At 63.0% G+C, this 15,471-nt stretch overlaps 1 protein-coding gene across 2 annotated transcripts; it reads right to left on the reverse strand.

Moving 5' to 3' along the window:
- Window positions 1-1,036: 1,036 nt before the first annotated feature.
- Window positions 1,037-14,647, reverse strand: PLEKHG5 (pleckstrin homology and RhoGEF domain containing G5). 2 transcript variants are annotated; one of them, XM_040987838.1, is made up of 20 exons: window positions 14,528-14,647; window positions 10,372-10,501; window positions 9,675-9,777; window positions 9,343-9,403; window positions 8,981-9,072; window positions 6,769-6,904; window positions 6,380-6,514; window positions 5,839-6,036; window positions 5,572-5,763; window positions 5,113-5,208; window positions 4,560-4,610; window positions 4,326-4,475; window positions 4,010-4,120; window positions 3,775-3,924; window positions 3,553-3,690; window positions 3,345-3,464; window positions 2,630-2,762; window positions 2,433-2,548; window positions 2,166-2,335; window positions 1,037-1,814 (listed from the first exon to the last, which is right to left on the reverse strand). In XM_040987838.1, the coding sequence occupies exons 1-20, from the start codon at window positions 14,645-14,647 to the stop codon at window positions 1,037-1,039; spliced, it is 3,180 nt and encodes a 1,059-aa protein (XP_040843772.1). The 2 variants fall into 2 exon arrangements, with proteins under 2 accessions (XP_040843772.1, XP_040843771.1); XM_040987837.1 differs by having other exon boundaries at window positions 6,380-6,507; window positions 6,768-6,904.
- Between the last annotated feature and the right edge of the window lie 824 nt (window positions 14,648-15,471).

Here is a 15,471-nt window from a genome sequence, read left to right on the forward strand (position 1 = left end):
GCCCCCATGCCACAGACAAGCCCGCCTCGGGGGTGGCGGCTAGGGCGAGCTGCCCTGCCCTGCGGGGACTGGAACCCCACACACTCACAACAGATTACCCTGTCTGCTGCAAAGAGGAGCCCACAGGAAGTGGGGCTGTGACCAGTGACCCCCTCCAAAAGGAACCAAGGAGGGCCTGGGGCATGGGAGCCCCCCCCCCGCATTCTGCAGAGCACACGGGGGTGGGGGAGGATCAGGGGAAGGCATTCAAGGCAGCCCCCTTGGGAGTGACCTCAAGTCGCCCACCCTAGCATAAGTTCCCAGGGGCCCTGGCCAGGTCCCCACGGAACCCACGAGAACTGCAGAGTGGGGCGCCCAGCAGTGAGGGCAGGAAGGAGCCCCGTTAGGGGTGTTGGTCTGCAAGCCTTCCTCACTTCACCACAGTCCTCCACAGCAGAGGGAGGGGTGCGGGTCACAGGAACTGGGGTTGCCCCCCCAGCAGAGGGAGGAGCATGGGTCACAGAAGGGGGAGCAGGAACCGGACCGGAAGCACTCTCCCATGGAGCAGATAACAAGTCTTTATAAAAGAAGCAAAGCTTAATAAATAGGCAGCTTTCCACAAAGCCCAGCCCAGGGCTGGGGCCGGGCAAGGGCAGGGGGCTGGCCCCGGCTGGGAGGCCACGGACGGGCTGACGAGGGGGGGCAGCCTGGCAATCCAAGCCAGATGGAAGCTGGGGGCAGCCTGTGGTGGGTGGTACTGCAGCCTGGGCCTCCCCCACGCCAACCAGTCCAGCAAAGTGCAAGTCAGGCCGCAGGGCGGTGGGCAGGGGTCCTGCCAGCACTCCACGCACACGAGGCAGCTGAGGCAGGTGCCGGCACTCTCCGGGAGGCGTACAGCCTGCTGTGCCCTGGTCACCGCACCCTTGGGTCAGTCCTCCTCCACTCACACCTCCCTGCGGGGTGGGGAAGAGGGGAGAGAGGGTCCCTCCTTGGATGGCCGTTCCGAGGAGGGTCCTGCCACATTCCCAGTGGTCACCATGCCCCCAGGTCAGGCCACTCACGAGGCAGTGAGCGTGGAGTTAAGGAGCAGAGTGGTCCTGATTCGGTAGAGTTGGGCCAATGTCAGCTTCCTGTGCTGGGTGGAGATCCCTGGTGAGGGCTGCACAACAGAAGCGGTCCCCGAGGGCTCCCGGGAGCTCCTCCCGGCTGACCCCGCGGGCTCCCCAGTCAGCTGGCCGCCTCTGTCCTCGGCCTCCTCCGAGGGCTTGAAGATACTGTCAGAGCCAGGAGCTCCTTGGCAAACCCAGCTGGGCCCAACTTCCTGAGAGGAACCCCCGGTCCTGCAGGGAGGCGCGGCAGCCCCCAGGCAGAGCTCTGATACACTGCGACTGGGGCCCAGGGGCGCCCCCTGGTCAGCAGCCCCTGACAACAACTGCAGGAGACTCGCCTCGGATTTGGACTTGAGCAGGTGGGGCGGACAGGGTAACAACTGGACAGGGGTACGGCGGCGGAGGCGGGGCGAGGGTGGGGGCGAAGGGGCGGTCGGTAGCACTGGGGCTGGGGGCACTGGCTCCACCACAGGGGCCGGGGCCATGAAGTCCCGCAGGGAGGTTGGGGAGAGGGTGCCATAGGCAGAGTCCATGGAGCAGGAGCGGCTGTCGGCAGGGCCCAAGGGCAGCAGCTCGCTGGTGGGCGTGATGGATGAGGCAGTGGTGCCCAGCGAGGTCTCATCTGATGGGGAGCTGAAGGGGCCGTTGTCCGACTCGGGAGAAGACAGCATCTCCCCAGGCCCCACCGCAGCTGTGGCCAGGGTCTCTGTGGAGCCATCCAAGACACTACGGGGCCAGGAGAAGAGTCAGACAGGCCAGGGCAGCCCTGAGAACTCCAGGCCGGCCTTGGGTCTTGTCAGGAATGGACCCTTTCCTCTTGGTAAAACTGGCTCTGGCCCAGGATCCGCAGCAGCCAGCATGGCTGGCTCAGAGCCGGTCTCGGTGTGGGTGACCTGCTCTCCTTGCCGGGACCCTGGTGGGAGACAAGGCCCCCCCCTGCTTCTGCTGGGCTCGCAGTGAGACCACTCAGAGGGACAGGACCTGACTGGGTGTCATGGCTGGCATCAACAGCCTCGGAGCCAGCAGCCCTGCGCTGAGCTCTGGCCGACCCCAAGGTGGGGTCTGCAAGCTACGTACCCGTGCTGGGAGTCGAGGCTACTGCTGCTTCTGCGCAGGATGGTGGGGGAGCTGGCAGCTGAGGTGCTGCCCTCCTCCTCCTCCTCCGGCTCTTCCACCTCCTCTTCCAGGCTCTGCAGCTGCTGCTGGCTGCCTGGCTGCTCCTGGGCACGCAGTTGCTGCAGCTGGTTCTGCAGGAAGGAGTGGCGGTGCCCCGGGGCAGAATGAGCCATGTGACCAAGCTGACACCCCCCACCTCTGCCCGCACCCCCTCCGCCTCGGTCAAACCTGGGCGTTGTAAATGGCCTCCACCCAGCCCCGGCACAAGGCCTGGCCGCTAGCCTGGAACGTGTAGGCCCCCACGGCACTGCGGAGCTCATTCAGGTGGATCAGAAGGAAGGCGCCTGTGCAGGGAAGGCCCGCGTCAGCGTGGGCGTCAGCTAGAGTCATGGCCCTGGTACTCTGCCCTTGCCCAGGGGCCTCACCGGGGTCCCGCAGCTCCCGGCACACAAGCTTGTCCACCAGCAGCGGCGGCCTGATGACCCTGGTCCTCTCGGCCTTCCTCACGGCCTTGGTCACCAGGAGCAGATCCGTGAAGAGGAAGCAGTACACGTCCATCTGCCCGGCCCAGGGGAGCAGGTCAGGCCAGGGTCCTGGGGCTGCCGGGAGGCCCCCGGCCCCCGCAAGCACGCCCCTGCCCCGCGGCCTTCACTGAGACACATGCCTACGTCTGATCTCAGGCTAAGCACAAGCTAGACGAGCAAAACTTAGTAAGCCATTGCTGACAGGTGCTTGGCCACCCAGGCCCAGAAGGGGCGGCAACAGGGCAGCAGGGGACGGGACATGCACCCCCTCCAGACCCTGCATCCACAGAGGGACCTGCAGGGGCACCCCTCCCTGCCTCCACGCGTCACTTGGTCCACTACTGGATGGAGTGGACATGAAGAGCCATTCTCTGGAGCCCAAGAAGTACCCCCTGGGAGACACGGTACAGAGGTGGTGGGGGTGGGGTGTGGATGCAGGGTGGGGTGTGGGCACACGGTGTGGACATGGGGTATGGGCACAGGGTGTGGGCAGGGGAGTGCACGTGGGGTGTGGGCACAGGGTGAGGACGTGGGGTGTGGGCAGGGGACTGGGCACACAGTGAGGGCGGGGTGTGGGCGGGGTGTGGGCACAGGATGAGCGCAGCCCTGGTGCCACCTTGCTGTCTTTGCCCTCCTTCATTCTCAGGCTGCCCTCCAGCAGTAGCTGCCGGGTCTCCTCTGGGGAGGCGCCCACGATGGGTGCCGTCAAGTCCAGATGCAGAAATTCCTTCAGGAGCTGGACAAGGCAGAGGAGGGGGGAAGGGTCAGACTAGACTCCAGGACGCAGCTGCCCCTGCCCACCGCGTGCCAGGCTGGACCAGCACCTTGTCCACCTCGTCGTTGCTGCCCTCCACCACCTCGTAGGCGTCGATGCGGCTCACGACCGCAGCCAGCCGCTGCCTCTCCTGGCGCTGTCGCATGCACGTGTTCACGTGGTGGATGAAGCGCTCCACGGAACCGATCTGGGGGGTACGGCAGGTGGGCGGGGAGTGGCGGGGGCTCCCTCCTTCCACACGCTCCCAGCCCCGCCGGGGCACTCGGCTTACCATGGTGGCCACAGCCTCCCTGGCGCGCGGCTCGTCGGTCTTCCGCAGTACCGACTTGAGCAACAGCGGGTACTTGGTGAGGCGCTGGTGCGGCTTGGCCAGCATGTCGCTCAGCTTCAGCCGCTGGCACTGCTCGTGTTTCTCCGCCCACTGCGACGAGGGGCGGAGGTCAGGTTGGACCCCAGCCGCGCGCCCAACCCAAGGTGCCACCCCGACGCGGCTCCGTGCCCCTCACCGTGACGTAGGCGCGGAAGAGGTCGTTGTCCCGCAACAGGCCGCGCATGTACTCCATGCAGCCCTCCTCCTCCATGCAGTAGCGAATGTAGGGCTTAAAGAGGGAGCCGAACTGGCCGGGGTTGGGGCACAAAGGCTGCTGGTTACTGCCTGCGCTTGTGACCACCCCGGGACCGGCACCCAAGCCTGCACGAACGCTACCGGGGCAGGTAGGGCTCGTGCCTGGCGGGGGAGCGGCTCTTGGCCACTAGGGGGTCGCGTGGGGTCTCCGGGGACACGCGCGCGGGAGCCCCAGCCCCACTCGGCCCCGCGCGTACCATCCTGAAGCCTTTGAGGAAGTCTGCCGGCTGCAGTGGCGCCCGCGTGCGCCGCGCCTTCTCCAGCACGGGCGCCATCACGCTGCCCCACAGCCCCCCATGCAGCCGCGCGATCTCGGGGATGTTGCTGAAAAGGCGCACAGCCTCCACCTGTGGGCGGGCAGGAGCGGTCGGCCCGGCTCCCCCAGCCCCCGCCGCTGCCCCCCTCGCGGGCACCCCCCAACCCCATCGCACCTCGCACAGCAGCCCCGACTCTTGCAGGTTCAGCAGGCAGCACAGGAACAGCTGTAGGGGCAAGGGGTGCGGCTGTGGGGGAAGCCTCGCCCTGCCCCCTTCTTTGAGGCCTTCATACCTGGGAGGCCAGTCACCTGCCTGGGGTGACCCGGAGGGGCTCTCTGGGAGCCAGGTCTGCCTGCCCCTTCTGGAATGCTCCTGGCATCCCTCCTGGATGCCACCTCGCCCCTAGTTTGGCCTCCAAGCCCCTCCTCAGACGCCTTCCCTGAGCCTCCCAGCCCCGTGAACACCCCTACCGGGTCCACCCACTTGGTCTCCCGCAGGGTGTGGGGAGCCGCGCACCAGGTCTACCGCAGCTATGGGACACCCCACACGTGCCACTTCAGACACCTGGGCTGTGGCTCCACCCCCCACCCACCAGGCACCTGTGGGAGGCAGCCCTCCTCTGCCCTCGTCCCCTCGCTGGCAGGCTCCTGGGCCCTCTGCGAGGTCAGCACGCAGGGAGGAACCACCCAGAAAGGGATCACGTGCCGGGCAGGTGCACCACACTCACGTTGGTGATGACTCGCAGCTTGCGGATGTAGGAGGCCTCCGTGTGCAGAAGCTCCCACACCGCCTCCTGCTGGTGGCACTGCCTCCGCGTCAGCTTCTGGAGAGAAGAGGGCGGAGGGAAGGATGGGTCACCCAGGCGCCAGCCTGCGTGGCACCGGGCTTGGCTCACTTCCTTAACAGGGACACAGGCTGCCCTCCCTGTCACCATCACCATTCGCCACCTAAGTCGCAGGCCTTCGCCTGCCTGGTGCAGCCAGGCAGGGCTGGGCGGGTGGTGTGGCAGCCCAGGATGCCTGCGTGGTAGCCTGGGGTCCCCAGTGCCCAGCTCAGCCTGGCTCAGCCCAGGATGCTGGCAGGCGTTCCGGGGTGAGCCAGCGGGAGAGGGAGCTCTCAGCTTCCCTGGGCTGGGCCAGTGACAGCAGGCTCTCAGGGGTCCCCGGACGGCTGCGGGCACACCCACCTCGTGCCCATCAATGAGTTCCCGCCAGCTGTCCTCCAGCCGCAGGCAGGAGGCCTCCTGCTCATCTGCCTCTTCCTCCTCGTCCTCCTCCCAGGAGTCGTGGTCAAAGTGCAGCCTCCGCGGCAGCCGGGGCAGCCCAAAGACGCTGTAGGCATGCAGCTTGCCCTCCAGCTGCTCCATCTTGTCTACCTCCTGCAGGGAGTCCACACTCAGTGCCCGGGGCTCCCGAGCCTGGCTGCCCCACCCAGGGCCCACAGCACCACGTACCCGGCCCAGGGCGGCGCCACTGCTGGGGCCGGAGCTGAAGAAGCCGCTGAAGCGACTGGCTGCCCGGTTCTTCCAGCTCTCGCTGCTGCCCCCACTGTTGCTGGGCAGAGAGCAGCTGCAGGCTGGCAGGGGCTCCTGCCCGGGGACGCTGGCCTCCCCCAGGAATTCCGACATGTTCTTCCGGCGGCGGCCAGGGGCCTGGCCAGGGAAGGGGCGGTCAAAGCCAGGCATTCCTCAGTGCCCGTGCCCCCCCAGCTTCTCCAGGACTCGGACCAGCGTGGTGTGGGCGTGGGTCCCTGCACACCTGCACCCTATCCGTGGGGGAGACAGGCTTGAGAGCAGTGAGGTCCAGAGACAGTGACCGCTGGACGCCCCTCACCCCAAGTTCCCTAGCCACACATACCCCATGGCACTCAGCATGCATGCGTGCTTGCTGGCAGACTAAGCCATGCACAGCGAGCCCCTGGGGACACAGTGAGGAATCCCTGGGGGCAGGGGTACCTCCCCCAGGCCAGCCCCTGTGGCCCCTCCTCCTCCTTACCAGGATGTCCAGGCTCTCCCGGCGGCCCTGGGGGTCCACACGTTCCCGTGCGGGCCGCAGGCTGGGCAGGCTCAGGCACTTGGGGTCCTTCATGCCCTGTTCCACCTTCCCCTCGTCCCCTGGCTTGGCTGGGGCAGTGTTTGGGGGGGGACAACAAGAGGCCTTTAGCGCCTGGGCCTGGGGTAGTAGGGGGGCCCCAGTGTGCTCTGCTGGGAGAGCCAAGCTGCCCTCCCCCACCTCCACCTCCGCCCTGCAGCCCCGCCCTGCCAGTCCTGCCATCAGCGCTCAGCACAGACACCTGTATGATAATGAGTTTGCTAGGTAGGAACCCGAGCCTGGGGGAAGGGCTCCCATCCCCAGGAGGCTCTGGCAGCCGGCTGCTGCTCACCTCTGACCCGTAGGTAGTGTCCTCCGAACCGGTAGGCCTCGAAGGTAAGGGACAGTGGTGTGTTGGACTGGTCCAGGTAGATGTCCACCTTGCCCAGTGCCAGGCCCTTCCTTTCAAACACGGGCAGCAGGACCTCTCTGCCGGGGACAACACGTTAGGGATGCCACTGCCCAGGGCACAGTCCCTGCCCCGCCCAGGCTCTGGGCCCTCAGGGGAGGCATTCGCTGCCCAGGACCCTTCCAGCTCCCACTGCCGACCCTGCTGACCCAGGCCGGCCCCCCATGTGGCCCCTTCCACAGCCTTTAATCCCTCAGCTACACTCGCATCTATCACAGACCCACAGCTGGCAAGCACTGACTTCAGAACCCAATGTCTGCAACATGAACAGGTGGTAATAATTCAACAAAAACCATCTAGCACTATATTTGCATAAATTTGGTCCAGATTTCTAAACTTGACTGAACTCTGCTTTAAAAACAATAAAGATTGGGGCCTGGCATTGTAGCCTAGTGGCTAAAGTCCTTGGCTTGCACACACCAGGATCCCATATGGGCACAGGTTCATATCCCGGCAGCCCCACTTCCCATCCAGCTCCCTGCCAGTGGCCTGGGAAAGCAGTGGAGGACGGCCCAAAGCCTTGGGACCCTGCACCTGCGTAGGAGACCAGGGGAGCCTCCCAGCTCCTGGGCACAGCTCCAATTGTTGCAAAGCTCTTCCTCTGTCTCTCTTCCTCTATGTATATCTGACTTTCCACTTTAAAAAAAAAAAAAAACCTTTAAATATATATACACAGACCCACAAACAACAGAAAGATCTTCCATCTCATGTTTCACTCTCCAAATGGCCACAATGGCTGAGCTGATCCAAAGCCAGGAGCTCCTTCTGGGACCTCTCCCCCTCCCATTGGAGCTCCTGAATCCGGCTCCATCCCGAGGAGTCCTGGATCCTGGCTCCATCCCGAAGAGTCCTGGATCCCGGCTCCAACCCGAGGAATGAACCACCGGATATCTCCCTTTCTCTCTGTGACTCTGCCCTTCACATAAACAAATCCTTCTTTTAAAATTGAGGAGCTGGCATTGTGGCACAGCGGATAAACCCTGCTCTGTGATACCAGCATCCCACGTGGGCACCAGCTCATGCGCCACTGGCCCACTTCCCATGCAGCTCTCTGCTGGTAGCCTGGGAAAGCAGTAGAGGAGGCCCAAGTGCTTGTATCTGCGGGCACAGCTCCTGCTCCGGGGGCCCAGCGTTGGCCGTGGTGACCCTCTGCGGAGTGACCGGGGGCCCAGCGCTGGCTGTGTGACCCTCTGCGGAGTGACCGGGGGCCCAGCGCTGGCTGTGTGACCCTCTGCGGAGTGACCGGGGGCCCAGCGCTGGCTGTGTGACCCTCTGCGGAGTGACCGGGGGCCCAGCGCTGGCTGTGTGACCCTCTGCGGAGTGACCGGGGGCCCAGCGCTGGCTGTGTGACCCTCTGCGGAGTGAACCAGCACATGGAGAGGCTCTGTCTTTGCCACTCTGACTTCCAAGTAAATAGCTCTTTTTTTCAAGATTTTACTTATTTTTATTGGAAAATCAGATTTACAGAGAGAAGACAAGACAGAGAGAAAGATCTTGGGTCTGTTGGTTAACTCCCCAATTAACCACAATGGCCGGAGCTGAGTTCCAATCTGAAGCCAGGAGCCAGGAGCCTCTTTCAGAGTCTCCCATGTGGGTGCAGGATCCCAAGATCTTGAGTCGTCCTCAACTGCTTTCCCAGGCCGCAAGCGGGGAGGGAAGCTGGGTTGTCAGGTTGTGAAGTGCTGCCTATATGGGATCCCGGGTGTGCAAGGCAAGAACTCAAGCTGCTAGGCTACTGGGCCGGGCCCTCAAGTAAATAGCCGTTAAAAACAAACAAACAAAAAACAATAAAATGACTAGTGGGCTTTGCCAGCGTAAGGGCCCAACATTTGGCTTTCCTCCTCCTTCTAGAAGCACACTCGTTTGCTTCTGTTTCTTCTGGCTGTGAAGGACATGCCTCGTTCAAGTTAACCATCTGGCTATTACAAACAGTGCATCTCCTTAGTCCAGCAACAACAAAGGGCAGTGCCCGGGCACAGAAGCCCTGCGCACGAGTCTGGGCACACAGGCAGCACACTGGAGGAACCCAGGGCCGGGCCCCCCGACCACCTCGCCGGTCCTGCTCCCCGTCGGCCCGCAGCCACACCGAGCCCTACCTCAGCGACTTCTTCTTCATGGCTGGGACGATCTCCGTCTCGGCGTCCACACTGAGGTCGAACTTGAGGGTGAAGTACTCCTTGTTGGGGTCCTGAGAGGTCGTGTAGGCATCAGCTTCTCCTCTGCCACCCTCATGCCCACCTGCCCAGCCAGGATGGGGACTCCAGGGGCCATCTGAATACCAGGGAGCTCCCAGCCCTCCTGCACGGGGGCAGGCGTCCACAGGGGCTCCTGGGCAGTGCCCGACTACAGGCAGGGATCCGCAGCCTCCAGACCCCCTGCTCTATCCTGGAGTCAGAGCAGGGAGGTGCAGCCTCGGGGTGTGGGGAGGACTGTGCATGCCAGCCCAGGGGCTCCTTACGTCCGTGTGCCTCCTCCTGGCTTTCTTCTTGGACAGCTTCAGGCCTGTGTTCTTGCGGTCCCTGCAGGGCGGCAGCGAGGGCAGCAGTGGGCCTCCAAGGAGTGGACAGCAGTGGGGGCCTCGTCTGGCCTCCCAGCCGACCCTGGCTTCCCACGTCCCCACTCAGGCAGACAGGCCTACAGCGTGGTGCGCCCTCTGGTGGCCATCATGAAGTCACTACTGGGGCACTGGTGGCTGACCCCAGAGCCTTTCGGGGTTCTGGGGGAAAGCCCCAAAACACCTGCTCCTTGGACAGCTGACCTGAGACCCAGCCCTGGGGCCTCTCCACCTACCCTTTGCCATCCACAGAGCCCTCTTCCTCCTCTTCCAAGTCGACCGCGGGGCTGGTGCGCGGGGGGCATGACCGCGTGGACACGTTCCGGGCCAGGACAGAGCCTTCGGAGTAAAGGTGGAGGGTTGTGTTGTGCCCGGCCCCAACATGGCCGAGTATAAGGCACCAAACCCCAAAGTGCCCACACGTGGCTAGGCCCCTCAGTTCTGCAAGCAGGGTTGTTCATCGATGGCCATCTGTCCCACTCCCAGACCCCAGTGACTCCAGAGCACGGGGTGATGTCTCAGGTGACAAGCCGTCCCCAGGGCAAACCCTCCTGTGGTCAATTTACCTTTCTGTGCTACAAGGACAGGGGACCTGCCTCTGGGACCCAAACCCATGGCCTCCCCGCCCCCACTGCTGCAGTGGGGACTGGCACACAAGAGTCCTTCTGTCCTTCTGTCCTGCCCAGCCTGGCGGCCTGACAGCCTGCAGAGAGCGGGCCGGGACCAGGTCCCCACACAGCAGCAGAGACGTGTTTCCAGTGGCCTCCAGCCACCGCTGTCCCTGCTAGGCCCAGGAGGAACAAGGAGAAAGGGTCCTCTCCAGGAAGGTTCTGGGCCAGGGGCAGGGCCCCTGGGGGTGGGAGGCGCAGACAGCACCTGTGTCGTCCCAGGGCACCGCCCCCACTGGCTTCCTTGCAGAGAATGAAGGCTTACCCTGCGGGGGCAGGTCGAAGTGGACATGGCCGTCGCAGTGCATGCTGCTCTGGAACTTGCTGTCACAGGCTTCGCAGAGGCCCAGTGGCCCCCCGAGGTGCAGCTGCCGACAGCTGGCGTGCTGACATACCTGTGAGGGAGGGGAAGCAGTGAGCCAGGCCCAGCTAGGTGCGCCTGCCGCCCGCAGCGCACGGTGAGGCTGCTGACCGAGGCCGGGCTGTCCCTCCCTTGTCCCACTGTCTGCTGCTCACAGGGCCCCACCCGCTCCTTCCCTCACTCAGCCTACCTGAGCACCTGCTGAGTGTCCTCAGTGGGAAACTACAAGGCAGGTGCAGCCAGGCCCGGGCACACGGGACCTCCAGAAAGGAAGCCGGGCCAACTCTGCTGGCATGGGAGGGCCTGAGTTCCCAGGTGCCCACTCCCCGCTCCCCCAGTCAGAGGTGACAGGGCAGTGGTGCACCTGAGTTGCCACATGTAGCTGGGCAGCGTGGGCCTCAGTCTACCCCACCGTGGCACCACAGTTCCACACCTTCTCTGCGTCCCATTTCTAGCAGCTCCTCTGGCTGCTCTACCGCGTCCTCCACAGGGAGACAGGAGACCCAAGGCAGGCCACCCTGCTCCCACACAAGACCAGGGCTCGCGTCCAGAGCCATGCTCACAGCTGCCGCGAAGGCCCTCCCAGGACCACGCCCGCAGGCACCCGACCCTCACAGAGCCCGCAGGCCCTGTACCACCTTCCGCAGAGCAGACACCTGCACCCACTCTGCCCCTGCTCTCCAGAGCCGACAGACGGCTCAGGAACAGCTCACTGCCATCCTCGCACCCCCTGCACATCCCACGGAGCAGCTGCCCACTTCTCACCCTCCTCCCGGGCATCGCCCAGAACAGGACGTCTCCTGCAAACCCCGCTCACGAAAATGGGCTCTGCCAGGCAGTCAGTGCATCTGGAGTTTATGTTCACACTTTCCCAGCCCTCAAAACTGTGTCCTTTCAACGGATTTTGGTTATGTCTGTTTATCTCCCCAAACCTGAATTCCCAGGGTCCAGCACTATAGCAGCTAAAGTCCTCGTCTTGAACGTGCTGGGATCCCATATGGGCGCCAGTTCTAATCCCAGCAGCTCCACTTCCCATCCAGCTCCCTGGCTGTGACCTGGGAAAGCAGTTGAAGATAGCCCAAGGCCTTGGGACCCTGCACCAGTGCAGGAGACCCAGAAGTAGCTCCTGGCTCCTGGCTTCGGATCAGTTCAGCTCTGGCCATTGCGACCAGTTGGGGAGTAAATCAGCATACAGAAGATCTTCCTCTCTATCTCTCCTCCTTTCTATATATTTGACTTTTCAATAAACATAAATAAGTAAATCTTAAATTGGGGTCTTTCATGATACAATTTCAGAGCTCTTATTTGAAAGGTTGAGTGACAGAGATCTTCCACCTGCTGGTCCACCCCTTCACTGACCACACCAACCTGAGCCGGGCTAGGCTGAAGCCGGGGCCTGGAACTCTGCGTCTCCCACATGGGTGCAGGGACCCAAACACTGGGCCATGTGCTGTTGCTGCCCCAGGCATGTTAGCCGGGAGCAGGTTAGGAACAGGGGGTGGGTCCTGGGGAGGGTCCTTACTGGAGATCTTCCTTTGGGAGCCATCGGCCTGGGAGGTGGTCCTGAAGCCCTGGCCGGGCAGCCCTCCTGAGGCCCCTCCTGCCCACCTCCTCAGCTACGTCCCTCCCTTGCTGGCAACCTTCTTCTCTGTGCTTCTGTCTTTATTGTACCTAATGGTAAACAAAGCAGAAAGCTGGCCCAGCTCCCATGCCCGACCACCTTGGCACCCTCAGGGCGCTACGTTGCACTCTAGGGGACTCCAAACTAGAGAATGAGTTCTGGGAGTTACCTGCCCCCTCCCTCACCAGCAGGCTTTGCTCAGCCCTGGCTTCGCAGTGGGTGGTGGGTGACAGGGCAGAGGCCCTGGGGAGGCACCGGGGGCCCCTCTAGGCCCAGCTCCTGCGACACCAGCTGGCTTGGAAACCAGGAGATGGCATGGTGGTAACTGCGTGAGGCTGCTGTTCAAGCCTGGAACGCACAGGGAACTGTCTGGTGCAGTTCTCAGCCCCTCTGCTCTGAGCATTAGCAGACAACCAGGTACCTGGGTCCCCGCACCGACACTGGAGACCCCGAAGAGGCTCCAGGATCCAGGCTCCAAGCCGGCCCAGCTCCAGCCATGCCAGACATCTCGGGAGTGAACCAGCAGATGGAAGACCTCTCTCTCTCTGTGTAACTTTTTGTATTTTTAAGTATTTTGGGGAGGGGGCAGTGTGATAGCCTAGTGGCTAAATCCTCACCTTGCATGTGCCAGGATCCCATATGGGCACTAGTTCATGTTCCGGCTGCTCCACTTCCATCTAGCTCCCTGCTTGTGGCCTGGGAAAGCAGTCGAGGACGGCCCAAAGCCTTGGGACCCTGCACCCACATGGGAGACCTGGAAGAGGCTCCAGGCTCCTGGCTTTGGATTGGCTCAGCTCCAGCCGTTGTGGCTACTTAGGGAGTGAGCCAGTGGACGAAAGATCTTTCTCTATCTCGTTCTCTCCGTAACTCTGCCTTTCCAATAGAAATACATGAATCTGAAAAGAAAATATTTGTGTTTGTTTGAAAGGCAAGTACTAAGAAAAATTGTGCATCCACTGACTCACACCCCAAATGGTTGCAATGGCTGGAGCTGAACCAATCCAAAGCCAGGAGCTTCTTCCGGGTCTCCCACATGCGTGCAGGGTCCCAAGGCCCCTCCTCTGCTCTCCCAGACCATCAGCAGGGAGCTGGATCAACAGTGGAGTTGTCAGGACTCGAACCAGCACCCATATCAGGTGCCAGTACTACAAGCAGGGGCTTAACTTATACTCCACTACGCTAGCCCCTCTGTAACTCTTTCAAACAAATACAACAAGTCATATATATATGTGTGTGTGTGTGTATATATTTATATGTATATATGAATATATATATGTGTATATATATATGTGTGTGTGTATATATATGTATTTGCAAGGGCGAGTGGAGTCTTCCATCCGCTGGCTCACTCCCCATGCAGCCATAACGACCAGGCTGCTGCACACCCGGCCAGCACTCCCTCCTTCACTGTCTCCCCCGTGGGCAGCAGGGACCCAGGTATTTGGGGCACTGTCTGGTGCCTTCTCGGGTACACGAGCAGGGAGCTGGGTCGGAAGTAGAGCAGCCAACACTAACCTGTGCTGTGAGAGGAGATGCTGGCACTGTAGGGTTGGCAGCTCACCACACGGCAAGGCCAGCCCCTAAGCAAACACTGCAACAATGTAATTCTTCTCAAGAAATTACAAAGCCAAGTCAGCCCGTGGGCAGTGCACTGTATGGTCATTCCCTACAGAGCAGGCAGACACCTGGTGAGGGGTGCACACGCACAGGCACAAGAGTCCCAGCTGCGTTGGGTGGCTGTCACCGGACCCTGGGTGGGGCTGCTGCTGTGCACAGAAACACCTGCTTGTAGCCTGAGCAGCCTGCCGTCCCCAGGCTATCCTCCCAAGTCCTGGACAGTCCCCAGGGAGTGGGGCTGGGACCCTCTGGGGCAGCTGCCCCGGCTCAAACCACAGGGTCTCCCAAGCTCAGCTCCCTCCGGGGGCAGGGGTCTCCCCAGCACCAAAGCACGGTGGTCCTACCCTCAAATCTGGCCCTTGGCCTCTACCCTCTGACCTCACGGGAGCCTCTGAAGGCAGCAGGGCTTCCCTGGGGGAGGGGGCAGGACCTCTCCGTCCAAGGACATGGCCAGGTCACCTCGGTAGGGTCAAGGCCATCTTCCTAGTGGGTGGGGGGCACCTGGAAGTCACTCTTACCCCTCACACAAGGCTGAACCCAGGGGCAGAGGTCCGCAGGGCAGGGCCTGGGTCAGAGAAAGGAAAGTGGATGGGGCCTGGAACCACAGGTGTGTCCGGAGGGGCGGCTCTAGACAGAAAAGGCCAGCGGTGGGGTCCTCCCACCCGGGAGTCGGGGAGACACCTCGGGATCACAGGGCGGCCGGGCCCTGCCTGCTGCCCCTTGCAGCTCAACCCCTGGAGACCACGCCTGGGGACGGCCGACCGCGCGAAGCCCCACCCCACCCTCCCCAAGCGGGACCCCTCCCATCGCCCACCCCCATACCTGCTCGTCCCCGTCGCGGGGGCGACCCCGGGGCCAGGAGAGCTCAGAGTCCCGCGAGGGCAGCCCCGGGTCCGGCCTGGAGGCCGCTCGGCGCCCGGAGACGCCGGGTCCCGTCCCCATGGCGGCCGGAGGAAGCCTCGGTCTCGCCGTTCGCCGGACAAAGCGCGGAGCCCCGCTTCCTGCCATTGTACGGCCGCGCCCGCCCCACCGAGCGCCACGACCCGGGGGGCCGGGCCGGTGACAGCCTATGCTCCTCCCGCCCCGAAGCCATCCCTGCCTGCACCTCGGCCTCCAGCCTTGATGGGGGGACCCCCGCCCACTCCGCCCCTCTTCCCCGCTGAGGACACACCTAAAGGCTGGAGGCTGTTTCCAGCTAGATGGGGCGAGGCCACGGCCCCAGGCAGCCCACCAGCCTGCCTTAAAGCCAAACCCAGGACCTGCTGCCCAGAAGAGGGTGGAGGGTACTGCCCAGCCCAGCTCTGATGGGCCCCAGAGTCAGAGGGCGCTCTCTAGACAAACCCCAGAGGACACCCACCCTTGGACTGGGGGACCCTGGGGCTCCCCAGGCACTTCTACATTGGTCGCTGGGAGAAGGGCAGGGCTCTACTAGCCCTGTCCATCACGGGGGGTGGGGCACAGTCACAGGGACACCCCAGAGTCCATGGACTGGACGAAGGCTTCTGACCCGGCCTCCCCAGGATCCTCCAGCCAAGGGGGACGTCTGGCCCTCTTGGAGGGGGCTTCCAGAGAGTTCACTGAAGGCTGGCCGGTTTTTGAGGACCATTCCCACGCGCAAAGCCTAAGTTCTTCTCCAGCTACACCCCAGTTTTGCAACTTCCATCTCGCTTAGAATGAAACCCCACCCCTGACCAGAGTGGGGGAGGCTGCTTCCTTGACCCAAGCCGGCATGAACTGCTCCACTTCCTATCCAGCTCCCTGCTGGG

This window comes from Ochotona curzoniae, unplaced genomic scaffold (genome assembly GCF_017591425.1).
Source record: "Ochotona curzoniae isolate NIBS_2020 unplaced genomic scaffold, NIBS_Ocur_1.0 contig_4792, whole genome shotgun sequence".
In the NCBI taxonomy this organism is placed as follows: Eukaryota; Metazoa; Chordata; class Mammalia; order Lagomorpha; family Ochotonidae; genus Ochotona; species Ochotona curzoniae.